Source organism: Megalobrama amblycephala, linkage group LG11, assembly GCF_018812025.1.
Source record: "Megalobrama amblycephala isolate DHTTF-2021 linkage group LG11, ASM1881202v1, whole genome shotgun sequence".
NCBI lineage: Eukaryota > Metazoa > Chordata > Actinopteri > Cypriniformes > Xenocyprididae > Megalobrama > Megalobrama amblycephala.
Genome location: NC_063054.1, coordinates 30,365,143 through 30,392,070, shown reverse-complemented (window position 1 = coordinate 30,392,070; position 26,928 = coordinate 30,365,143). Strand labels below are relative to the sequence as shown.

General features: G+C 35.1%; 2 protein-coding genes across 4 annotated transcripts in view; one reads left to right on the top strand and one right to left on the bottom strand.

The window, feature by feature from the left end:
* Positions 1-11,928: 11,928 nt before the first annotated feature.
* Positions 11,929-26,928, bottom strand: part of mcph1 (microcephalin 1) — a 184,541-nt gene continuing 169,541 nt past the window's right edge. The window contains exon 14 of one of the 2 annotated variants that reach the window (XM_048207387.1): positions 11,929-13,438. In XM_048207387.1, coding sequence (XP_048063344.1) covers positions 13,424-13,438 — 15 coding nt within the window. In that variant the 3' untranslated portion in view covers positions 11,929-13,423. The remainder of the gene's footprint in view (positions 13,439-26,928) is intronic. The other variant, XM_048207386.1, reaches the window with a different exon arrangement.
* The window catches only part of angpt2a (angiopoietin 2a), a 52,305-nt gene continuing 38,771 nt past the window's right edge, over positions 13,395-26,928 (top strand). For both annotated transcript variants that reach the window (XM_048207390.1, XM_048207389.1), the window contains exons 1-2: positions 13,395-13,777; positions 21,933-22,088. In XM_048207390.1, the coding sequence (XP_048063347.1) occupies positions 13,502-13,777; positions 21,933-22,088 (432 nt within the window). In that variant the 5' untranslated portion in view covers positions 13,395-13,501. The remainder of the gene's footprint in view (positions 13,778-21,932; positions 22,089-26,928) is intronic.

The following is a 26,928-nucleotide window of genomic DNA, read 5'->3' as shown; positions in this document are numbered from 1 at the left end:
CCATAAATCATAAATGTGGTCACGTCAGATTCAGGGCATCATGCCGAGTCGAGTGATATCCATTATTACCATATCAGCCATTTTAGCCGTCGGCCATTTTGAATTTTGTGCTAAAATGCTGTATTTTATGAATGCATTAGCATATCACCACAAAACTCGGTATGGGTCATCAGCACGATGCCCTGAACAAGCCTGAGAAGTTTCGGACCAGCGCCACCTAGTGGTAAAATCAAATATTCAAATGCTTATCAATATGGGTGTGGTCAACTTATTTTCAAAAGAGTCATGACGTTAGACTCCTGAATCCCTGCTGAGTCTAACGATACCAAACATGCTAGGTTTCGACTTATGGTTTGTCCGCCATTTTGAATTTTGCGAAAAACCTACTTTTTCGAACTCGTCCTAGGCTGTTGGTCTGATTATTATGAAAATTGAACCAGATCATCTTCAGACCATTCTGGCAAAAAGTTATCAAAAGCTTTTTGATAAACTCAACCATTCTCAAAAAACACGCAAATTAATTTAACACAGAGCACCCAGTTTGGACTCATGGCTGTATCTCTGCAATGATTGATCATATTTAGACCAAACTTCGTACAAATCATCCCAAGCAAGACCAGAGCCTACATGCTGAGTTTCGTCGCAACACCACCTACTGGTCTGGAGATTCAAAAAAGCCAAAATAGCCATTATTTTTGCTTATAGCTTCAAATATGTTTGTCCAAAAATCATAAATTTGGTCTTGTTAGATTAGGGGCATCATGCCGAGTCGAATGATATCCAATTTTCCCATATCAGCCATTTTGGTTGTCGGCCATTTTGAATTTTGTGCAAAAATGCTGTATTTTATGAACGCATTAGCGTATTGTTACGAAACTCGGTATGAGTCATCAGCACAAGGTCCCGAAGGAGCCTGAGAAGTTTCAAACCAGCGCCACCTAGTGTTTTTTTCATATGTTTATAACTTTTGATCTGGTTGACTTATTTTCACGGGAGTCATATCCTTAGCGAGTGTCATTGCTACCTCACTCTGACCATACCACATTAATTTGGTCACAGCACCACCTATTGATCAAAAGTGATAAACCATTAAATCTTTATTATTGACTGTATAAATCATTTTTCAGCTCTTTTGCCTAAAATGATCCTAATAGGTCTTTAATTGCTTACTGTTGCAGCTGGTCTGATGCTCCCAGCCATCTTGGCTGGCTTGCTGTGCCTTTTTTGCTTGGCCCCGTAATTGCTGCTTGCAGCTATATTTTTATTACTATGTTTGTTTAATATTTATTTTATAATTTAATTAAATATTGCGCCTTGTTAGGTTACAAGAGTTTAACTGTTATTGGTTAGGGGTGTGTGTGTTGTTAGTTACACATATGTTTAAATATATATTTTAGGCTCCACTAGTTGTGGTGTTTTGTTTTAACAGTTGATCGAGTTTTATAAGGCTAATAAAAAGCTAGCTGAATATGGTTTGTCATTTGTGGTGCTATCATTACTTTATCTTATGGTCGGCATTATATGCAACTGACGTGAAATCTCAGAGCACTGGACAGGGGCCCCGTCTGCACTGGCACATCAACTGCCTAGAGTTGTTGAACGTGATATTTGCCCTGCTACATGCCTTAAAATGGCACCTTCTCATGATGTAGTGTTCTTTTGGGTGGGGGGTGGGGAGGGCATCCATGAAGGTATTTAAGAGGGCCTGGAGAAGTGGCTATCTGCTTCTACCCTCAAAGTTTTGCTACAATAGCAGCAAACGATGACACAGTAGATGGCAGGTCCTCATGAAGAAACATGACCTGATTATCAGGTTCCTGAGAGAGGGGCAGAGGTTAAATCTTCGAAGACTGCGCCTCATCCTCTTTTCTCTCTTTGGTCTTACAGGCCCTATGGAGAGATCCGTTATAACACTTTGAGTCAGTTGAGCATGGTGCCCTTTCCATGAAGACTGCCCTCCTTACTGCGTTCAAGAGGGTGGGGGACCTGCAAGCCTTTTCCTTCAGCAATACGTGCATAGAGTTCAGGCCAGCATACTTTCACATTGTTCTAAGAGCCTGGCCCAGCTATGTAATCAAAGTTCCCACTACTATGTGGTGAACCTGCAAGCATTCCTCATGATGAGGGAGACTGATTTGGTTTGAATTTTACAAAAGTTTACAAACTGTACAAAAAAGCAAGTATCCCATACACTTTAAAAAACTGGTGAGGATAAAAAAAGACCTACCCCTAGTGTCATAGGTATGTTGCTCTCTCACAATCAAAAAATAATTTCTTAAGTAACTTGGAACCATATTATTAAAAAATTGTCATACTCAATTTTTTTTAAATTACTCTTCCCCAGGAATATCACTTGGCCCACCTTATATCTCAACACTGTGACAGGCCTCCTCCAGCGCATGAATGTCTTCAGCTTCATTGAAGTTGTACATGTGCATGACAAAGGTCTTGTGGGACTCACAGTATTCAGTTAATTGGGGTAAAACGTCAAAGATTAGAGTTGATGGCTTGTTCTGTGCCTTATTTCAGCTCCCTGGGCTCAATCTAAATAGGCTATTCTCTGTGCCTGAGCGCTCTCAATAGTGCATGATAACAGACAGATTGTTGGCACAGCACACATTCATAGCACTCTGGGGGGAAACTCTGGAAAGTGCTCCATGACTTCCATGACTCAGTTGAAAGGGACAATCTGCTCTGTTTTACAAATATGCCTGATGCAAAATTTCAAGTGTGCCAACCAGATTAAAAAGAGGAATCTGCTGAAACAATGTCAAGGAGGGATTTTAAAGTGTTTAACCACTGGAGACTTGACAGTTTAAGCTCCATTAACAGGAGTTAAGGTAAATAGTTCAGAACTGAAGGAATGCAGGATCCAAAAAAAAAAAAAAAAAGTAACATCAACATGTTTTTTTGTTTTTTTTTATACCAGATGAACAAGTGTGATCTCATCCTGTTGAGATCTACAGTGGAGGGGGAAGATTTAATTAAATAAGAGGGAATTCTATATGAGTATCTTCTCAATATGCCATTTGCCTTGTCCCAAATGGTGCACTAGCTACTGACGTGTAATCTAGTAGGCTTTCAACCAAGCATACCCATGTTCTCCACAAGACCACAGGCTGTTCCATTTGGCATTTTATGATTCAGAAGGGTGCTCACAATGGCTATTTTGCCATCAGCTTTCTGTCCCTCCAAAAATAGCTATGCAAACTGATAGTTTGACACTTCAACAAGTTCATAAAGAGATCATAAAAGTAATCCATATGAATTGAGTGGTTTAGTCCAAAATTTCAGAAGAGATGCGATCACTTTATATAATGAACCGATTGAATTGATGCTTATTTTCACATATAAACATTCATCAACACACACATCAGTTGTGGTAAACAGAAGCTTGAGCATGTTTGCTTGACATGCAAGAACCAGTGAGGTTAATTCTCGTGTGTTACGCAGCACATTTGAGCTTCGGCAAGAGGTTTGCTCTCATGCTTCAAGCAGGTTTGGCTGAGCTTCTGTTATGTTTGCTGATAAATGTTAATATGTGAATATAAGCCTAATTCATTTTGTTTATCATATAAAGCAATTGAGTCTCTTCAGAAAATTTGAACTAAACCACTCAATTCATATGAATGTGATTTACGATCTCTTTAAAGCTCTCAGATTTCACTAAAAAGAGGGTGAGTAATTAATGACAGAATTTTCATCTTGAACTATCCTGAACTATCCCTTTAATGTGTATATGTATATGTACATATTGTTTAACGTCAAAGACACAGACGTTAAGGCTATAATATTGTGTCAATTTACATGTTTTGACCATGTTAAACCTGTTATTTTAATGGTTTTACATGTAAAAGGCATAACTGTTGAAAACATTGTGTCAATTAATTAACACTTGTAAATAAAAGACTTATATTTATGTCCTTTAAAAAAAAAAGGTAACAAAGCACGAGTACTCTAACTCGAGTATCGTTTTAACAAGTCACATGTTTACACGGTGCGAGTGGTGCAAACTACTTTTTTTTATTAATTCATTCATTTACTGACTTGAAAATATTAAAATCCCTACATTTACATATCCTTACATAAGTAATTAAGTACATTTTTAATAGTAATTTTGGTAACACTTTAGTATAAGGAACATGTATTCACTATTAACTACGACTTTTCCCTCAATAAACCTAATTTTACGGCTTATTAATAGTTAGTAAGTTAGTTGTTAAGTTTATTGGGTTGAATTAAGAATGTAGAATAAGGTCATGCAGAATAAGGCATTAATATGTGCTTATTAATTACTAATAAACAGCCAATATTCTAATATGCATGCTAATAAGCAACTAGTTAAAAGACCCTAAAATGAAGTGTTACCTTAATTTAAGTACTTTTATAACTACAAATTGAAAAAAATAAATGAAAACAATTGTATGTTAAGAATTTCAAACTAATGTAACTTCAAAACATACAAGTAGCAAATAATAAAGAGCAAAGAAACATTATTACAAACACAAACAAAGAGTGCTTTCAGTATTAAAGATTATCTGAACGTTTTCCATTCAAGAACAGTGAGTGATTTTTCTTCATCTTTACTGTTGTTGACTTGATTAACTTGATTGTTATTATGACATCATAGACAACGGGAGATCTAATAAGCTGCATTCATGCACGGATCTCTTTTGAAATAAGTAGTAATGTGGTTTGTCCTGTCTGTTTAATCCCTTAAGACAAAACTGTCTGTGTTTACACAAATCTTGCGTCATAGAAGTACATTAAACCACTTACACAGAGTCGCACACAGCCACATGCGCAGGCACTCTTCAAACAAAGTGCGTGTCAGCATTTGAAATTGAAAGCAGCCTTCTGTTAGTGAGGTTCATATTTTAAATATATAAGTCCACTGCATTCCAAACCACATAAATGATGACTTCGTAGAGCATTTGTAAGGAAAATCCCGATGGGTGAGACCGCACACTGCAAGTGTAACATCAAACAAAGCCCACGTCTCTCACAGCGCATCATGTGCAACAAAGCCCATGAATGTCCTTGTAGTTCACTTCAACCTTTCCTAAGTTTATGAAAGATTATTTTACGGAAGGTTTGAGTGGTGTATGAGTGTGAGAATTTGGAAGCAAGCAGAATACTGGTGAATGAATATTAAAGGGATAGTTGATGTATTTTTGGATGATGCAACAGTGGTAGATATTCAAGAAGTATTTTTTAAGAAGGGTGAGTGTACCCATTAAGCTTATGTGTACCCATTAAGCCTATGTACCCTTTAAGCCAACTTTTAACTCTGAAGTCAAATGAAAAAAAGAGAAAATCATGTTTTATGCTGCTCATTATTTTAACCAATCCAGTGATTTGTTACTTTACTGACATTTTTTATTGCATACCAATCACATTTGGCATTGTTGAGTTAGCCCCCCTCATGTGCATGCCGTCTCAGGGGACCTCACACAAAGGCATCCAAAAACATTGTTTCAGAGCGCCTCAGAAATCAACATTTCTGCAATGTTCAGCCATTTCTTTGGAAAGTACATTGATATTATGTTAAATAAGAGATAAATGTATTGTTTTTTGTGTATGAACAAATTAGGGATGTAACAGTTCAAATTACTCATGGTTCAGTTTTTATTACGGTTTTAGGGTCACGGTTTTAGTACGGTTCAACTGTCAAACAAAAATAAAAAGATCAAATAATCAAACTACAAGCAACAGCACAAATAAATACAATAGAGCAAAGATTCAAATAAAATAAACAGTGCTTTTCAGGTTATTTAGGTATCTAACAGTAGTTTTCAGGTATAGAAATTGAATAAAGTAATCAAATATAAAATAACGCTGCATATTATCTTCACTGTATAAATTAAATAAAGATTAATCACTATTGAAGTTACCAAAGCTATTCAGTCAAGAGCAATGAGTGATTTCTGTGTCATTTGTTGTTTGATTAACTTTAAAAACACAGCCAGCAGGAATATTACTATTATTTTCTCTTTAACATAATGCATGATCCAGTACATACTGTTACACATGCAGTTTTTCAGCATGTGTACTGTTTATGTTCACTTAAGACATAACTGACTATGTTTGCTTATTAGGATATTTGCTAAGACGGGCATGTTGACAATTTTTCTATGAATTTGTCCTCTTTACAAAGAGTGACTGTTTTGTCTGCACCACGGTGCAAGTGCGTGCCAAATCATGGGTGGAGAACGGTAAGGTTCGATTTTTGTTACCGAGAACCTTTACACCCCTAGAACAAATAGTACTAATTTTCTATAATTTTCCTTTAAATCAAAAGATAAGTTTTATTAGATAAGTTTTATTAGCCTTACTGAAAAATAGCCTGCAAAAGAATTAAGCATATAATCTACAAACAATAAATCTTTTGTGATTCATTTTACATTAATTTACAAAATAAATACATCATACATTGTTTTGTAGAACAAATTATTTTCATAAAATTTGTTTTTTTTTTTTTTTTTTTTTTTTTTTTTAAAAGATGGGCTTAAATGGTACAGCACCACAAAACACATGCAAACTATAGCAAACACAAGCTAACCCTGAATGAAAAAATCTTAACCTTTCTCAATGTGTGCACAATGAAAATTACTATACTTAGTCCAGATTATATTTAAACTCACTGCATGTCTATGTAAACATATCTTACATTTTTTCCATTTTTTTTTTTTTTTTACCATTTAAGCCCATCTTATGTTTCAATAAGGAATCCTCTTATTACAAACTTTTACTTTTAACTCAATTGTCAGAGTGAAACTCTTAATGATAACATTTCTTTGTGTGCTTTTAACTTACTAACCTTACCTTACTTACTATCTTAATTTACAACTATATTTAGACATATTTACACATATTAATTAAATTGAGCCTGTTTTGTCCTTAAGTTCCTTGTGTATAACCGGGCATAACTCAGGAGCCAAGACGAATTAAGGCTCGAGACTCCGGGCATGGAGAGGTCCCAGAGGGACCCAACTTTCCCCACAGTACCGAGGCACCTGAGACTGTCCGGTTCCAAGATATTGCCACTTCCTGTCCAGCTTTGACTAGGCACAACTCAGGACCCACTCCGAGGCATGGAGGAGTCACCCAGTGGGCCCCCAATGCCGGGAGTATGGAGCCCCAACTTGGCTTTTTTCCCAGAGATACACCTGGTCAAATTTCTAGCTTGACTCCAGCTACAATTCCAGAGTCAAGCCATCATAAGGCTCCAGACCACCGATCTGGACCCCCAACCATTAAAGGGATAGTTCACCCAAAAATGAAAATTTGATGTTTATCTGCTTACCCCCAGAGCATCCAAGATGTAGGTGTCTTTGTTTCTTCAGTTTCTGATCGCGGCAGTGATGTCTTACTCTCATTGAAGTATATGCGTGAGACATCACTGCCGCTGTCAGAGTGCGATCAGACTAAACGAATCGAGTGATGAATGCAGTTGGACATAGTGGTGTATTAGAGGTAAAAAAATGAGAGGTAAATACTGTTCGGTTTCTCGCACAAACCGATCGTTTCGTGTCTTAGGACATCAATGTGTCGTCACGAGCCGCAGGGTTTAATTTGAATTTGTCTGTCGTGTTTTATTTACTCTTATAGTCCAAGTTCCCGCTGACTTGCATTATACCACTGACAGACGGCAGCGGTTGCAGTTAAAAATCCTCATTTGTGTTCTACTGAAGAAACAAAGACACCTACATCTTGGATGCGCTGGGAGTAAGCAGATAAACATCAAATTTTCATTTTTGGGTGAACTATCCCTTTAAAGGTGCTCTAAGTGATGTCAGGTGTTTTTAGGCCAAAAAATTTTTTGTCACATACAGCAAACATCTCCTCACTATCCGCTAGCTGCCTGTCCCCTGAGCACACTGTAAAAAAACGCGGTCTCTGTAGTCGCCACAAGCTCCAAAAATGGCAATAAAAACAAACTGGTGCAGCCTGGACCACAAAACATAATAAACATGCTCCAGCCAATAATCGACAAGAATGATTTTAAATGCGCGTTCATGACTGTTTCAGGAAGCACGGAGGGGAGGGGGATGAGGAGGGAGGGTCTAGCTAGCCTCTGTTTTGTTTGACAACACTTTGAACGTCAACAGGAAGTTACTCCACCCAGGATCACTTAGAGCACCTTTAACACCTACCCATTCCACCCAGGGCTCTAATCAAACATTAGTAAAATGATTTTTTTTTAATACTTCGCTGTCACTGAATAAATATATCAATGTTTTATTGCTTTAAAATCAATACATTTTTATATTTTGTGAATCAATCATGATGTGGGCTTATCTGGAACACGTTGGCCTAAATGATGCCAAAGTACTAATTAAGCCCATGCCAGACTTCTGACATTATTTATAAAATATCTTAATTTTATATTCTAAAATGTAGATCAACTAATTAATACATTTTCAAATGAGAGAAAAATCTTGCATTTTAACAAATGATTTTCTTATAAACCATGTCAATATCTACGAAAAAACACTTAAACTTTTTTATTTTGGTGGACTTAATAGGTACACCCACCCTATGCTGTCATAAATAAAACTGCAGTTGCCCTGTCACACAAGTAGGGGTTGCACGAATTTTTCTTTAAGATTTTGTTTAAGAGTTGTTTTAAAGGGTTAGTTCACCGAAAAGTTAAATTAATTACTCACTCCTCATGTCATTCCAAATCCCCAAGACCTTCATTCGTTTTCGGAGCACAAATGAAGATATTTTTGATGAAATCCGAGAGGTTTTTTTATCTCCCATAGAAAGCAACGAAATGACCAGATTCAAGGTCAAGAGATGCAGTAAGGACATTGTTAAAATAGTCAACGTGACTACAGTGGTTCAACAATGTTATGAAGCCACAAAAACACAAAAATTATGATTTTATTAAATTTTTCCTCTTCCCTGTCAGTCTCTTACGCAGTTGACACAGTGAACGTAATGCAGAGCTTGTGTTTACGTCCAAACGACGGCTCAGTATTGGCCGACGCTGTTCATGTGAGCACCATGACGCATGCTTGTGATGCTGACGCAGGAGCAGGCCAATACAAAGTCGGCATTCTGACTAGACATGTTGACTATTTTAACAATGTCTTTCCTACTTCTCTGGACCTTGAATGTAGTAAGATATGGGAGACAAAAAAACCTCTCAAATTATCAAAAATATCTTAATTTGTGTTCCAAAGATGAACGAAGGTCTTGCAGGTTTGGAATGACATGAGGGTGAGTACTTAACACTCTGAGGTATCGCCGGCGATACCACCGCGGTTTTTTTCTTACCAGTGTGAAAGAGACTCAAAATACTCCGTCAATGTTGCACATAAAATTAAGAGTTATACACCATTTTAATCTGTGGAATATCTTCTTTTATTTGTGTACACTCAGAGTAAAAACAAAATGTTGTGCTTTTTGTAAAATAAAGAAAACTAACATGATGCGTGATCTCTCGTCTCCCTCTGAACGAAGTCCAATCTGATAGTTCTCAGAAAATGAACTGTAACTTTGTGAATACTAATCACAAAAAAAATTAGACTTGTGTCTAAAGAAACGTCAGGTTTGAAATGTCAGGTTTTAAATCGTGCAAGTCAAATCGAAAACAAACATTCTGTGTTTATGTAATCTGTATGAAAAGAGAGCCATGTCAGAAGTCCATGATTCAGCTCATTATCCGCTAATGCGGCCACACCCACGGAGCCAGCGCTATTCAGACGCAAATTCAGTCAATACATGCATATATCGTCTCAACTGTGTATTTATTGTCTTGAAAAGTGTTTTGAATAGCCATAGTTAGCAATCTCTGGCCTCTGTCTCTGGCCTCTGTTAGTTCAGTTAGTTCCTGGATTGCCTATTCTTCTTTAGCAGACATTTGTGGACTAAAGGTGTACAGAGCGCCCTCCGGCTGCAAGTATGAATTGAAAACACAGTATCCAGTGCTCATAGTAATGACAATAAATACTGAATAAATATTACTCCTCTGTATAGAAAATTGAGAAACATATGAGAATCCATCAAAATTTCTCCAAATGTGCATGCTTTAAGCTAAAAGCCTATATGAAATGCCATAGAGGTAACATAATTGTTCAGACACTTTGCATCACAGAAATACATTATATTTTAAAGTATATAATAGAATACTATTATTTTAAATTGTAATAATATTTCACAGTATTGCTGTTTTATCTGTATGTTTGATTTACATCATGATGAGCTTTGAGACATGCATAAACATTATTCCTTCAAAAATACAAACATGTACATACATGTTCCTCACATATTATGGTAGCCTAGTTTGTGCTGAATACAGTGTAATGACACTTTTTCCATTAATATGTTTATGAACAACTGAAAAAAGCACAAATGTCAGGGCATGTCAAAACTTCTCCAGGCCCCAAATCAGCCTCAGACTCCAGAGGGTTAATGACAGAAATTTCATTTTTAGGTGAACTAACCCTTTAATAATTGATGCATCAAAGAATTAAATTGAGCTTCCATATTAATGTTTTATTTAAAAATGTTTTTCACAATGTGAGCAGATCACTAGAGTCATGAAAGGAAAAAATAGCCTCACAAAACTTGTAAATCACAAACTCTCTCGTCAGAATAAAATGCATGTTGCAAACACTGTTTACGAAAAAGAAGGTCATTGTGTAATTTCCTTCCTCCTGCAACTTCCTTGTGACATTAAATAACTAAAACAAACAGGAGCCCTCCCACACATGTAATGCGGAAAAATGATTCAGACCCTGCACCTGAGCGATGGCCGGCCTTTCTTTGCATTTTCTGTGTGCTGAAAAAACAAATTTTAAATATGGCAATGAGTTACTGATAGATGAAAGCATTATCAGATTGTCCAAATTAAGAATTTAATAAAAATTTCTACTAGGTACCAAACAGTAGAGCCACTGGCGACATGCAGCAAAGTTATTAATACTGTGATCATTCAGAAGGATCTACAGGATTTACTTTCTCACATTTTACTCTCACCGTCTCTGTTCCCAGAGACATACCAACAGTGCACATTTTGGATGTATCCCTTAACTGACCTGAGTTTGAAAAAGTGAAGTGTTGGTGTCCAGGAACAGGGTTGGGAACCATGATACAGTACAAAGTATGTAAGCTTAAGCTCAAAATAATAATTTCATTCCATTCCTTATGATATTCCCCTTCAAATACATACACAGGTCTGACATTTGATAGATTAATTTGTCAAAAGTAAAAAAAAAAAAAGAAAAAAGAAAAGAAAAAAAAAGTTTGGATGCATTTCTAGTGAGAATTGTACACTTGGAAAAAAGGGGTCCTATATATACACGCTGTGTCTGACTGAAAAATGCTGTCTCCGGGACAGGATACGGCTGTAGAAAGGCACCAAGGTATGTCCTAATCCAATGCTTGTGTCACATCCTGTCTACTACTGAGATACCTTCATCTGACCAATTTTTGAGGGCAGCATAGATGCATCCTTTGCAGTAAATTTTTGAACAACTTTTGACCCTTATAATGCAATTTCAAGATTTAATATTGTAGTAATTAAATATTTGTTTAGTTACCTTTAAAGTGCAATTTAGTTGTAGATCATTAAACTGACATGCTTCCTTAAAAGTCTGTTCGAAATCACTCATTGTCTGATAGGGCAGCCAAACAACAAGTCAGCTGCCTGAGCATTCGAATGCAGCTATAGAGTTCTTGACTTAATTTTAAACAGCCCTTTATGCCAAAAAAGGTTTTATGCATAATTGCATAATACTTTCATGTTTAATGGGTCATTTCAAATTTTTCTATATAAAAATTGTTTATGAGCTATAAATCAAATTATTACTATAAAAATATTTCATGATGGGAACCCCTTAAATAGATGAAGCACCCTTTAAGGATCTGTATCAGGGGTTCTCAACTATGGCCCTTAAGATCCACTTTCTTGCAGAGTTTAGGTCCAACCTTCATCAAAATCACATATCTATATCTTTACAGTAATCCTGAAGTTATTGATTAGCTTGTTAAGGGTGTGTTTGATTAAAGTTGGAGCAAAACTCTGCTGGAAAGTGGACCTCAAGGGCCAGAGTTGAGAACCCCTGTTCAATATAGAACCTCTTCTTTTAAGAGTGTGTGATGCACTCTACACCAAATAAAAGCTTTGATGGTCATCATAAAGCAGTGTTCTCTCTGGTGTTAATGGAAGTGACGACAAGGACATAATATCCAAGCAGAGGAGACACCCGAGGGGTTAAATAACAAAACATCCTCTGAGCGGAATTATTTCCTCCCACAACACCTGCCTTCCTCTTCCTCCATGTCAGCTTTTCAGGCCAATATATATTGTGATCATATGAAATGAGGAAGTGCTCTTATGGACTTGCCTAATAATATTTTAGTTTTTCAAGGTCAAATACTAATGTAGACTGTATGTAATTTTACAAACCAGTAATTAATGACAATTTTCATTTTTGGGTGAACTAACTCCTTTAATATTTTTAGCAGCTGCATTAATGGTGATCAGAAATAATTTTAAAATGACATGGTAAGAGCTTTTACAAATGTCATCTTAGTGAAAGCCAAATACTTTTATAAACAAGCAGCTTTTCACCTTTCAGCATATTACCAACATATCATTTTGAGTAACAAGTTAACATGAAAAACTAACAACAATATTAGAATTTTTAATAATTTTTTGAGGAGATTTTACACATTTTTCAAAAACCTAAAAATGTGCTTCCAGTTTTCTGTGACAAGATTCTCAGACTTTTGGACCCCACTGTTCTAAAGATTTAGGACAGGAAATGATGGTCTTGAAATTATAGTGTGAGTGACAACTGAAAGATCCTCTCTTTATCTCTCTTCAAACATTCAAGGGGACCAGTGCTTTGAAGAAGAGAATGTGGAAGGACAAAAAACAACAACAACAAAAAAAAAACACATCTGGACTTGTGGTCATCTGGTATGACTTGGGCACTGCTGAAGTTGCATTACTTGAATTATACAGCTGCATCCTGCGTAGCTTTTTTCCCCCAGCAGCAGCCTCTAAGAAAAACACAAATAAAACAATAGCATCCCCGTCCTCTGCCACCAACCAGAACCACTGTCTTGGCTTTCGTTGGAGCAGCAGATACAGGCAAGAGGGATAACTTAAGAGCTTCAGAGTCTGGCTGGAAAGCTCTTTATCCTCCTTTTTTCAAGCAGCACTCCTCAATTAGAGGCCATGGGTCATGGGAGAAGTCTCAGTCCTTCACAAAGGACTTGGTTAAGAAAACAGCCTGCTAGAATGATGAGGGATGAGTACAATCAGCCTGTGAGCAAATGACACTGTACGAGTGCTTCTGTGACCCTGTCTCCTCCTCCTACTCTTGATGGCATATAAATGAGTGCGAGCACAATCCTGGAAAAGGAGAATCAACTGGATGTAGAGACTTAGAGTCTTCATTCTTCAAACATCCACCCTCTAATAAGAGAGAAACAAAGATATTTACTTAGATAGAAGTAGTATTACATATTTTCAACAAATATGCTGAACATCGGCATACTATTTCTAATTTATTGCCTTAGTGCTGGGGAAGCATTTACAACCAATTCAGATGCAACAGGAAAGAAGCAGTACCAGATCCAGAACGGGCCATGCACCTACACTTTTCTGCTGCCAGAACCACAGAACTGTGAAGGTCCTTCAAGCACCTACACCAACCAAGTGCAACGAGATGACCTGGTTGACTACGACAGCTCAGTCCAAAGAATGGAACAACTAGAGACCATCATGGAGAACAACACGCAATGGCTGCAAAAGGTACAAGTTCCTCTTGTACATGACTGTAGAGAAACAAGTACATAAATAGATGTGGTTTTCAAAGATAATTTGCTTATATTTTAGGACACTTTTTTTGGTATAATTTTAGAGTTAGGATTGTTTTGTTACTGTGAAAGTAGTTTTCTAAACTTAAATGTGAAATTCACCTGATTCCACTTAAAAAAAGTGGTATGGAGTATGGTTTGCAGTTGGTATGAAAGCAACAGTCTTAACTTGGGGAAGTGAATCTTTACTCATGATGTATTTGCATATTTGCATGCCACCGGTAACACTTAATAAAAACAATTTACTGTATCTCTGCTTCGCATCCCTTGAAATGCATTCATTGCAGACAAATGCAAGTGCTGATTTGTGCTTGTAAATTTTTGGTGCATGTTTCGGCTTGCACTTGTTATGGTACTCACGTTGACGCAAATGTACCATGGTTCAGACCCAAATATAATGTCAAGAGAGACCTCTGGGGGAGGGGAGAAGGTGTTAGAATCAAACTCATGCCAAGCAAACTTAAACCAAGACTTAAGCCAGAGAACTGTATGACTTCAGTGTGCTTTTCTCACAATGGAACAATGTAATCAGTTCAGTCAGGCAGCTAAAAATCAGGAAACAGCATAGTTTAAAGGAATGAACGTCATTCCTTTCAATGCCATCAGTAAGGCAAGGAAGAGTTAGCGCAGTTGGTAACACTTTACAATACGGTTTCATTAGTTAAACTAACAATGAACAATACTTCTACAGCATTTATTAATCTTAGTCAATGGTAATTTCAACAATTAGTAATGCATTTTAAAAATCCAAAGTTGTGTTTGTTAACACTAGTTAATGCTTAATGTTTGTTTGTTGTGCTTGTTGTAAAGTGTTATTGTTAATTTTGTTTCAGGATATATGAACATTTTGTAACACTTTACAATAAGGTTAAATAGTTAACAACATTAGTTAGCATTAATTAAAAATGATCTGCACCTCTACAGCATTTATTAATCTTTGTTTATGTTAATTTCAACATTTACTAATACATTATTAAATTCAAGAGTTGTATTTGTTAACATTAGTTAATGCAATGAAGTAATGTGAACAGACTATGAACAGCTGTAGTTTTATTAATTAACGTTAAAAAGATTAACAAATAGAGTAACAAATTTATTGCTCATGGTTAGTTCATGTTAGATAATACATTAACTAATGTTAACAAATGAGCCATATTGTAAAGTGTTTCTGAACACTGCAATCATGCTCATATCTGCATGAAAATAATCAGTCCACGACCGCCTGAACGAGGTGCTCTCGGCCAGATTGAAAATCTTTGGAGTGGTTCATTTGTGGACAGAAAGCAATCTGACCCAAGCACCTCTTCACATTGTTTTTGATGTCATTGACTCATATTAATGAAATCTTGACATTTTTTAATCACTAACAATAATTTGACAATATTTTGCTTAGTGTGCTACTAATCAATCAATATCAGTATCATCAGTAAATCTATTTTTGGACTGCAGAAGTGGCACAGTATATAAAGCAGTATTTAAATGTATTTACACTGCATTTATAAATGCAGAAATAATGCTATGATTTTATATAAAATATCTGATAAAATTTTGAATGCTGAAATATTAAATGTTTTGGTAACACTTTAGAATAACTCACGCTATGAAGCATTAGTTAAGCATTAGTAAATAGTTAATTCATCATTTATAAAACATTAATAGACATTAGTAAGCCATTTATAAATACAGCTATAAATGCTTTGTTCTTGATTTATAAGCATATCTATAATGAGTTTAATAATTGTATTTTCATACTTTATTAATGATCAATTTATCATTTATAAATTATGTATTACATTATTCACAAACCAGTAATTTAGGAGTTGTCAGTGGTTCATAAGATCATTTAGGAAGTGTAAGTAAATGATTAATAAAATATTTAAATGTACATTTATGCATCTTATTATTTAGACATATAGTATTAGTTACTCAGTGTGTTAATAAATGCTTCATTAACATATTCCTAGTGTCAAAACTACCTCGGTACTAACTTTAAAACATTAGAGATCAGCAGTGCAGAAGATCACTGAACCTTTAAATCTCATTTATAAAAGCTTTACAAAGCATAAATAGTCCTCACTTTAGATGAGCTCACAAAAATAGTTAACTGACTACTTCTAAATGTTTTATAACTACCTGAATTACTCATGAATTGCAGTAGGAATATGTGTTAATAAAACATTTACTAACACACTAAGTAACTATGTGTCTAAATAATAAGATGTATAAATGAATGTTTAAATAGTTTATTAATCATTTACTTACACTTACTAAATGAACTACTGACAACTCCTAAATAACTGGTTTGTAAATAATGTAATACTTAATTTAGAAATGATAAATTGATTATTAATAAAGTATGAAAATACAGTTATTAAACACATTATAGATATGCTTATAAATCAAGAATAAAGCAATTATAGCTGTATTTATAAACTACTTACTAATGTCTATTAATGCTTTATAAGTGATGAAATAACTATTAACTAATGCTTAACTAATGCTTCATAGTGTGCAGTTATTATAAAGTGTTACCAATGTTTTTTTATTAAATGATACTTAAAACAAAACGAAATCCACCAATAGGTGGCAGCAAGTCACTGACTTAATGTGGTCATTCATTCATTCATTCATTCATTCATTCATTCATTCATTCAACCAATTGTTCAAATAGCTAATTCACTACATTTTTTCCCCTCTTCATCTTAGCATTTACAATGTTTGCATGTTTGCAATGAGGATGAAACCTGTCACTCATCATTTCCATCCTGTTTGAGTCTTGGCTTGTTTCAGGAACTCAATACAGGAAAGAGAAAATACAAGGATATGCACTCAACATTGTGGAGATCAGTGTTGGTAACGCATTACAACTTGAGTTACATAATCAGATAACCTCTTCCAAGTAACTGCTAGTAAAATAATGCATTAGTTTTAAATTTACAACAAAATATCTGAGTTACTTTTTCAAACAAGTAATGCAAGTTACTTTGTTTTCCCAATTATTGACTGACAGCTCTACTGTCATGTTGAGAGAAATCAGGAGTAAGTGTAGAGACATTGTGTGTAAACATGCTTATTGTAGTTCTAGACTAAATGTGAACATACTCATCTCACTTGCACGAAAAAGATTCAGTATTCATCAAAATCAATAAAAACAGTAAAATGCAAAATCAGAATACTACGCAAACCTCCAATAATTAAATACAAATGTATGCATTTAATCTCACATTATTGACCAATGTACTTGCTGCTGACCTTCAGTGATTCAGTTAACCATAAGCAAAATTTACTTTTTGTTTTTATTGGTGAAGTAAGTGTTAAACTTTCTTCTTCTGCATTCTATTCTTCTATGATCCAGAATGGCAGCACAACTAAAAGGTTTGTTTGAGCTGCACCCCCTACTGTACAAGCTTGAATTTGCATTTCCTTCAGCCTTATTTCAATTTTAGCGTGAAAGTGCCTTTACATTTGCCCAAAAATAGAACTTATTTTGTTATATAAAAACAAAACAAAAACAAACAAGCCCAGCCCAGGTAAGAAAAAGTAAAGCAAAAGTAACGTAACATTACTTTTCTTAAAAAGTAACTAACGCAGGGACTAACAATATTGTAATGTATCACTTTTCAAAGTAACTTTCCCCAATACTGGTGGAGATTGAGACTGCACTATTTAAAGCAATTGTCCTATTTTTTAATAAAACTTAAAAAAGCCCATTGTGATCATGTGGTAAAACGCTGGTTACAAATATTATTTACTAGTAAACGGTAAAATAAAATTGGCTGTACATGAAAGGGTGTGGACAGACTACACAATAACAAAACATTTGAAGAACTGCATAAGTGCTGCATCAAGAGTATATATATACACACACACATACATATATACATATATCAGAGGTCGCGTTAGACTTTCGCACTGTCCGTCATTTTGACGGACAGGATAGTAAAAATTCCGTCATATACAATATACATTACCTGTCATTTTAATCTTTATACTTTAATGATAAGATGTTTAATAGTTTATTTTTTCGTCCACATTTTCATTTTTATTCACAAACTGACAAGATAAGCAAATAGGCCTAGGCTATTTATTTATTTATGAAAAGAAAGTTGAACAAAAACACTTTTCAATTTTCATCTTGAACAGTTGTTAAAGGGTTAGTTCACCCAAAAATGAAAATTATGTCATCAATGACTCACCCTCATGTCTTCGGAACACAGTTTAAGATATTTTAGATTTAGTCCGAGAGCTTTCTGTCCCTACATTGAAAGTGTAGGTACGGTGCACTGTCCATGTCCAGAAAGGTAATAAAAACATCATCAAAGTAGTCCATGTGACATCAGTGGGTTAGTTAGAAGTTTTTGAAGCATCTAAAATACATTTTGGTCCATAAATAACAAAAACTACGACTTTATTCAGCATTGTCTTCTCATCCGGGTCTGTGTATATCCACAGTGATTCTGCTTCTTCTTCTACGGCGGTTGGCGTCCAGCTTATTGGTGCTTTACCGCCCCCTTCTGCTCATTTTTGGGTGAACTAACCCTTTAAGGACCGCTAATTGAACGCTATCATCCCTTCCTCTTTACAACTTTACAGAACGGAACAGGGGCGGATCTACCGGGGTAGCAACTGCCACCCTAAGAAAAAGCTTTGCCACCCCATCTGCCCCCCAAAATGATCACAGAAATAAATATGTAAGCAGTGTTTAAATTACTGCTTTTCAGCAGCGGCGCTTCAATGTGATGTCCTAAAAAAAGACAGAGTAACAAAATAATGGCAACAAAACTCGTCTTTCAATAAACTGTGCATCATGGTTGCATGCGCACGCAGCGTGCCCAGTGTAGTCAGCTTCATTAACAAATGACTCTTATGAACCAGTTCTTTGAGAGTCAAGTTCACAGCCAAGTTCACTTACGATTTTTCCCCCTATATGTACGTGAATCGGAAAATTACTGCTTCCCTGCTAACTCAGAAGTCCTGTGAGAAATGTAATCCCATCCGAATATGTCTGAGATTCCTTTTCGTAATTGATGAATTTCATCCGACGAAACAATAACATGAAATCAATAAGAACCACCCGATCACAGAATATAATAGCAGAGTTAGGTAAGAATCTAAATGTATTTTAGCTTCTCTTGATTGCTAACACATTATAAGTGATTCAGTTGGCCATGTTTCCCAAACCATTCGTTAAGTTCTCAAAACAAAGACACATTTCTCAAAATGTTTAACAGTGACAACATTTGATAGCAAAACTGATGACAGACCAGTCAAAATCTGAGAGAGAGCTGAAAGAATCATTTACAGGGGTTTTAAACTTACACAGTACCTGTACTTTAGATGAGGGTAAGTTCACTATTCTATGTACAGTAAACTGTAGCATGTTGTACACCCTGTACAATCAACCATGTTGTGATTGTCAACTTTTTTGTAGCCATTTGTTATGTGTACTGTATTTTTTACACAACTGAGAAATGACTGCCTATATATATATATATATATATATATATATATATATATATATATATATATATATATATATATATATATATATATATATATATATATATATATATATATATATATAACACATTTAAACATATAAACACATTCATGCATATATTTGATAAATATTTACAAGTATGTGTATTTATATATATTTTTATATAATTTATATTATATATAAATAAAAAATATTTTGTACATAAATAACGTTTCTCTTAAATATATACATTAATTTGTGCGTATTTATATATAGGCTACATATTACACACAGTACACCCATATACAGTACAGTCCAAAAGTTTGGAACCACTAAGATTTTTAAGGTTTTTAAAAGAAGTTTCGTCTGCTCACCAAGGCTACATTTATTTAATTAAAAATACAGTAAAAAACAGTAATATTGTGAAATATTATTACAATTTAAAATAACTGTATACTATTTAAATATGTTTGACAAAGTAATTTATTCCTGTGATCAAAGCTGAATTTTCAGCATCGTTACTCCAGTCTTCAGTGTCACATGATCCTTCAGAAGTCATTCTAATATGCTGATTTGCTGCTCAATAAACATTTATGGTTATTTTCAATGTTGAAAACAGCTGTGTACTTTTTTTTTCAGGATTCCTTGATGAATAGAAAGTTCAAAAGAACAGCATTTATCTGAAATACAAAGCTTCTGTAGCATTATACACTACCGTTCAAAAGTTTGGGGTCAGTAAGAATTTTTATTTTTATTTTTTTGAAAAGAAATTAAAGAAATGAATACTTTTATTCAGCAAGGATGCATTAAATCAATCAAAAGTGGCAGTAAAGACATTTATAATGTTACAAAAGATTAGATTTCAGATAAACACTGTTCTTTTGAACTTTCTATTCATCAAATAATCCTGAAAAAAAATATTGTACACAAATATTTTGTACAATTGTACACATTAAATGTTTCTTGAGCAGCAGATCAGCATATTAGAATGATTTCTGAAGGATCATGTGACACTGAAGACTGGAGTAATGATGCTGAAAATTCAGCTTTGCCATCACAGGAATAAATTACTTTGTGAAATATATACAAATAGAAAACAGTTATTTTAAATTGTAATAATATTTCACAATATTACTGTTTTACTGTATTTTTAATTAAATAAATGTAGCCTTGGTGAGCAGACGAAACTTCTTTTAAAAACATTAAAAATCTTAGTGGTTCCAAACTTTTGGACTGTACTGTTGTCATGAATGGGGCTCCTTCGGCTCGTCCTCCGGACCGCCGGAGGGAGCCATCACCTGAATATTGAACTTCATTGATTTGGACTACAATTCCCATGGGCCCTCATTCCTGGGACTGATTGCACACACACCTGAACTCAATCACTCTCACACTATATAACACTCTCACATGCTTACTTACCTCGCGAAGTCTTGATTTGCCGAGGTGATCATTTCTAAGCGTTTTCCCTGTGTACTGCCTATTGTTACCGACTGGACTGTCTATCTCTGTTGAACCTTGCCGCCTGCCTTGAACACTGCCTGTTATCTGGACTCTGATTGTAAAGCCGCCTGTCTCGACCCTTGCCTGTTCTTCGACTCTGTTTGCTCGCCGCCTGTCTCGACCATTGCCTGTCCCTGTTTATGCTCTTGCCCAAAGTCCCACCTGTTTGTATACCTTTGCTAAATAAAGCTGCAAATGGATTCCCATTCTGTCGACCCATCATTACAACTGTATATTAACTCAAACTTTTATTTTGTATGCGATTAACTATTTGACAGCCCTAATATATATATATATATATACACATATATACACATATATATATATATATATATATATATATATATATATATATATATATATATATATATATATATATATATATATATATATATAAACTTTTACAAATTCTTATGGTTTTTCTTCTTCATCCTTGTGGGTACACCATCCCTATTGAAATCTATGGATTTGGACACACAATATCTTTTTGAACTTCAAATAGTTAATCCTAGGTCATTCTAAACCCTGGGTTTTCACATTGCTCACTTTAACAATTAATCCTGGGTATTCATAAGAGGCCGTTTCACACTGTACATTCCACACTGGTGTCCGTCCGTCAAAAATATATTTAAATCGATTAAGCCACGGCAATCATTGTTTTCATGATCGATCATCGCTGTCATGTCAGAGTACTCGTGCACATCCCTAGCTAACCCTCCTTCTAAATTATAAGTGTGAAACATTCCTTGTGGGCTTTAGAGCCATGATAACTTGGGTTTATAATAATTAAATTACATATTAGCAATAATAATGTTACTAAATAAAGTTACTAAACAACACACTGAGTCCACGTTGTATTATCATCCTTATAATCAACCATCCTTGATACTTTGGTTGACAATAGCAAACATTAGATCTTGATGAGGGTAGAGTGATGTTCCACACAGAAAGAGAAGGCAGTTTTGAGCCATTTAGTCTCCCAGCAGTCAGAACAAAATCAGGAAATGTATATTACGCAGTGGAGTGGTTTGTATGAATGAAGAGATCCCTGTATCATTGACTCCAGATGCAACAGATTTTAAATAATTCCTTTTGATTTCATTCACAGCTGGAGAACTATATCCAGGAGAACCTCAAACAAGACATGGCCCATATTCAAAATGATGTGGTGCAAAACCACACAATGACCATGATCAAGATTGGGACCAGCCTTCTGAGTCAAACAGCAGAGCAAACACGGAAAATCACTACTGTTGAAGCACAGGTAAGTGGTTGATACTTCTCTATGTAATTCAGCAGGTTCAGTTTAGTGGGTTTAGTTTCAAAACCTAAAAGGGCTCAATGCTAAGGTTTTTTTTATACTGGCCCCGTTTGGCCAGTGGTTTGGATTTTTACTGGCCCTGCCAAAATTTTTACTGACTATCACAAAAAGATTCTTTTTTTGTTGTTGTTTTGACCCTTGTAACTATTCTTACAAATAAGGTTATGACACAAACAATTTAGATACTAGTGAAATTTCTCAATTCTCAATTCTAATTTCAATACAACAGCATAAACTAATACTTGACTAAGTTTAAAAATGAATAAATTGATGGTAAGTCCAGCTTTAAAGGTGCCCTAGAACTTTTTTTAAAAAGATGTAATATAAGTCTAAGGTGTCCCCTGGATGTGTCTGTGAAGTTTCAGCTCAAAATACCCCATAGATTTTTTTTTAATTAATTTTTTTAACTGCCTATTTTGGGGCATAATTAGAAACGAGCCGATTTCAGGTTGCGGCCCCCTTAAATCGCGCGCTCTCCGCCCCCTCCCGAGCTCTCGACTCTATCACTGCATAAACAAAATTTACACAGCTAATATAACCCTCAAAATGGATCTTTACAAAGTGTTCGTCATGCATACTGAATGCATGCGTCGGATTATGTGAGTATTGTATTTATTTGGGTGTTTACATTTGATATTGAATGAGTTTTAGGCTATGCTCTGTGGCTAACGGCTAACACTACACTGTTGGAGAGATTTATAAAGAATGAAGTTGTGTTTATGAATTATACAGACTGCAAGTGTTTAAAAATTAAAATAATGACGGCTCTTGTCTCCGTGAATACAGTAAGAAGCGATGGTAACTTTAACCACATTTAACAGTACATTAGCAACATGCTAACGAAACATTTAGAAAGACAATTCACAAATATCACTAAAAATATCATGATATCATGGATCATGTCAGTTATTATTGCTCCATCTGCCATTTTTCGCTGTTTTCCTTGCTTGCTTACCTAGTCTGATTATTCAGCAGTGCACATCCAGACGTTCTGCCCTTGTGTAATACTAACTCCCCTTGTGTAATGCCTCAATCATGGGCTGGCATATGCAAATATTGGGGCGTACACCCCGACTGTTCCGTGACAGTCGGTGTTATGTTGAGATTCGCCTGTTTTCCGGAGGTCTTTTAAACAAATGAGATTTATATAAGGAGGAAACAATGGAGTTTGAAACTCACTGTATGTCTTTTCCATGTACTGAACTCTTGTTATTTAACTATGCCAATATAAATTCAATTTTTTATTCTAGGGCACCTTTAACCCTCTGGGGTCTGAGGCTAATTTGGGGTCCTGGAATAGTTTTGACATGCCCTGACATTTGTGCTTTTTTCAGTTGCTTATAAACATATTAATGACAAAAGTCTCATTACACTGTATTCAGCACAAACTAGGCAACAATAATATGTGAACAACAAGTATGTACATGTTTGTATTTTTGAGAGAATTATGTATATGCATTGTTTTTGAAAAAAAAAAAAAAAAAAGTCACTGAAATAAGGCCTCAAAAAGCATACTAAACATTTTTTCACAAGACTTTTGGGAACTGTATATTATGTTGAAAAGATTATGCTGAAATACACTATGATATTTTTGCATCCTGTTAATGTACAAAAATACTGAGGTGCAAATAGTATCTGCCAATACAATGTACAGCATCTAATTAAGTTGGCTTGGGAAAGCCAACTAAAGCCGGGCACACATTTAATGACTAGCTAAAACATTCTAAGACTGTGCTCAACATACAGCGATTGTAGCAGATTTAAATACTTACACATGGAATTTGAACACCGACTGTAATCGCAGACTGAACGCAACTGGCTCTGACTGGATGCGTTTGAGCGCGATCAGTCATAAGTATCAATTTACATTCATAATCGGCCTTACAATCGTCAAGTGTGTGCGTGGCTTTACTGTAATGCTATTTTCTTCTGAGACTAAAATTTCTGACTAACTGCTCCTAGAGCTTTAACTCTACAAACTCCAAATTCGGCTCAGACCTTCAGACTGTTTGGACTTAGTGTGCTATATCTTTTCTAATTGATCCGACTTACGGTTTTCCTAAAAATGACTATTAAAACTCTGAAAAATCCCATTGACTTTCATTGACGGAATGTTAAGATGAGCCAAGACTGTTCAAACTCCAAGTGTCAAAATTCAAATTTAAACTACAGATGCCCCTTTAAGCCGCGCACACACTTAACGATTGTAAGGCCGATTATGAATGTAAATTGATACTTATGAATTAACTAATCTATCGTCTATCTGTCTATCTATCATCTATCTATCAAACTAAATCTAACTAACTCTCTAACTATATCTATCAAACTATATCTATACTCATTCAAACTCAAACTCATCAATCAAACTAAATCTATCCATCCATCATCTACCTATCAAGCTAAATCAAATCAAACTAAATCACTATCTAATCTCATAGCAACCACCCAGAACACCATGGCAACCACCTAGCAACCACACAAATCACCCTGGCAACATCCTAGCAACCAGCCCATGTACCCTAGCAACCACATAGCAACACCCTAGCAACCTCCCAGAATACCTTAGCAAACGCATAGCAACATCATAGCAACCACCCTGAGTACCCTAGCAACCGCATAGCAACACCTTAGCAACCACCCCAAGTACCCTAGCAATGTATAGCAAATAACGACTTAATATCTTGAAATAATGAGATATTATGTTGTAATAACGACTTATGTCATAATAACGACTTAATATCTCGAAATAACGAATTAATATCTTGTTATTTCAAGATATTATGTCGTAATAACTTCCCTGCTTCCAGTCAGTGATCTCCATATCGTATGCATGCAGTCCAATGTGGGCCAATTCTCAAATCTGTGAGATAAAAGAAAAAAAAGAAAAAAAAAAAAAAACTCTGTGAGCATGGTGTTATCAAGATCATATCAAGCCTGCATTTATTTGATCAAAAATAAATAAAAAAAACAGCAATACTGTGAAATATTATTACAATTTAAAATTATGGTTTTCTATTTGAATATACTTTAAAATATAATTTATTTCTGTGATGCAAAGCTCTCATCATTCCTTGAGAACAAACGCTTCATTGATGTGGCACTATATAGGCTATTTTACAGTAAACCATTCATAATCTGTCCAAAACAGGCCAAAGAAATATTGTCTAAACATTCATATTGCTATGACATTTTATTATCTTTGTTATATTACAGAGCCTATAAATATTAATGTGCAGTATAATATGTTGCTAACACATTTTATTTCAGTATTACATATTGCATTCGATTTCACTCATCTCAGTATAGCAATATTTTTTTAGGAAAAGCCAATAAGTCATGTTTACTAATGTAAGTTATGTGTAGTAGCTAAACGAAACCACACGTCTGCCCGAATCATTCACATAGAGACACAGAACATGCAGGATTCATATTTAAAGTTTTTTTTTGCGGCTTAATATTGACAGACACTAGTCTATAATAAATAATAAAGAATTTAGGAATAAAAAATAAAAAAATAAAAAAAACCCTTACCATTCACAATCCTCGGCTTGATCAAGTTGATCCTCGAAACCAGTCATGGTCTTCTTCTGAGGTAAATCCTTTTAGAATTATTCCTCACTGCATCTCAAAACGATGAAAAGTACATGAATCTGACTAAGCTGGATACATTTTTCAAGCTGATGCGGGCTGTTGCATTGATCGCCTCAGAATTTTGCATTTGAATGCTGCTCGCGCTCCGTGGGCATGGCCGGATTAGTGGATAAAATGACTCGCGAATGATTGACATCTCTCTCTTTTCAAACAGATTACATAAAGAATATGTTTTCAGTTTGATTTGCATGATTTAAAATCTCACATTTCTTTAGACATATGTCTCATGTTTATGTGATTGGTATTCACTAAGTTACAGTTCATTTTCTGAGGACTATCAGAATGGACTTCATTCAGAGAAAGACGACAGATCACGCATCATGTTAGTTTTCTTTATTTTGCAATAAGCACAAAATTTTGTTTTTATTCTGAGTGTACACAAATAAAAGATGATATTTTACAGATTAAAATGGTGTATAACTCTTAATTGTATGTCCAAAATCGATGGAGTATTTTGAGTTTCTTTCGCACTGGTAAGAAAAATTGAGGTGGTATCGCTAGTGCGACGGCCGACCTCTGAGTGTTAAATAAATAGAAAAACAACACAAAGACAGGTTTCAGATGTTGATCCCAGGTCTTGGAATAGACAATTACATAATTTAAATAAAGAGTGTAGCCTGTAAGTCAAGACATGGTTCACTAATCTTTGAAAGCTAGAGTGTGCATTTTTAATCCGAAACTTAAAACAGTGTAACAATACCGTTGTAATGAAGGCAGTCATTTTCTGCGCATGAGATGCACATGATCTCATATTTCAACAGGGCATCTTGCTTTATTTTTATTATTTATTATGAATTTCTTAAAGCTGCAGTCTGTAAGTTTTGTCTCTTTTCACCATCTCTGTTTGAAACCTGCAATTGCAGTTAGTTGCAGAATTATCTTTACGTGGGTTGTGCATCGGCGCGGCTCCTCAGCTGTCAGTCACCGCACCAGGGGATACTTCAGAATCACAGATTGCAGCCTTGGAAGTATGACCAAAATAAGAATTTTCACCGGAAAATGTCATCTGAACAAGTAACAAATCTGGTTATGTACATGCCAGCCGATTCCAATCAAAAATTGGTTTTGGATAATTTTTAACCAAAAAAGTTAAGGACTGCAGCTTTAAATAACCATAATAACCAAACATAAA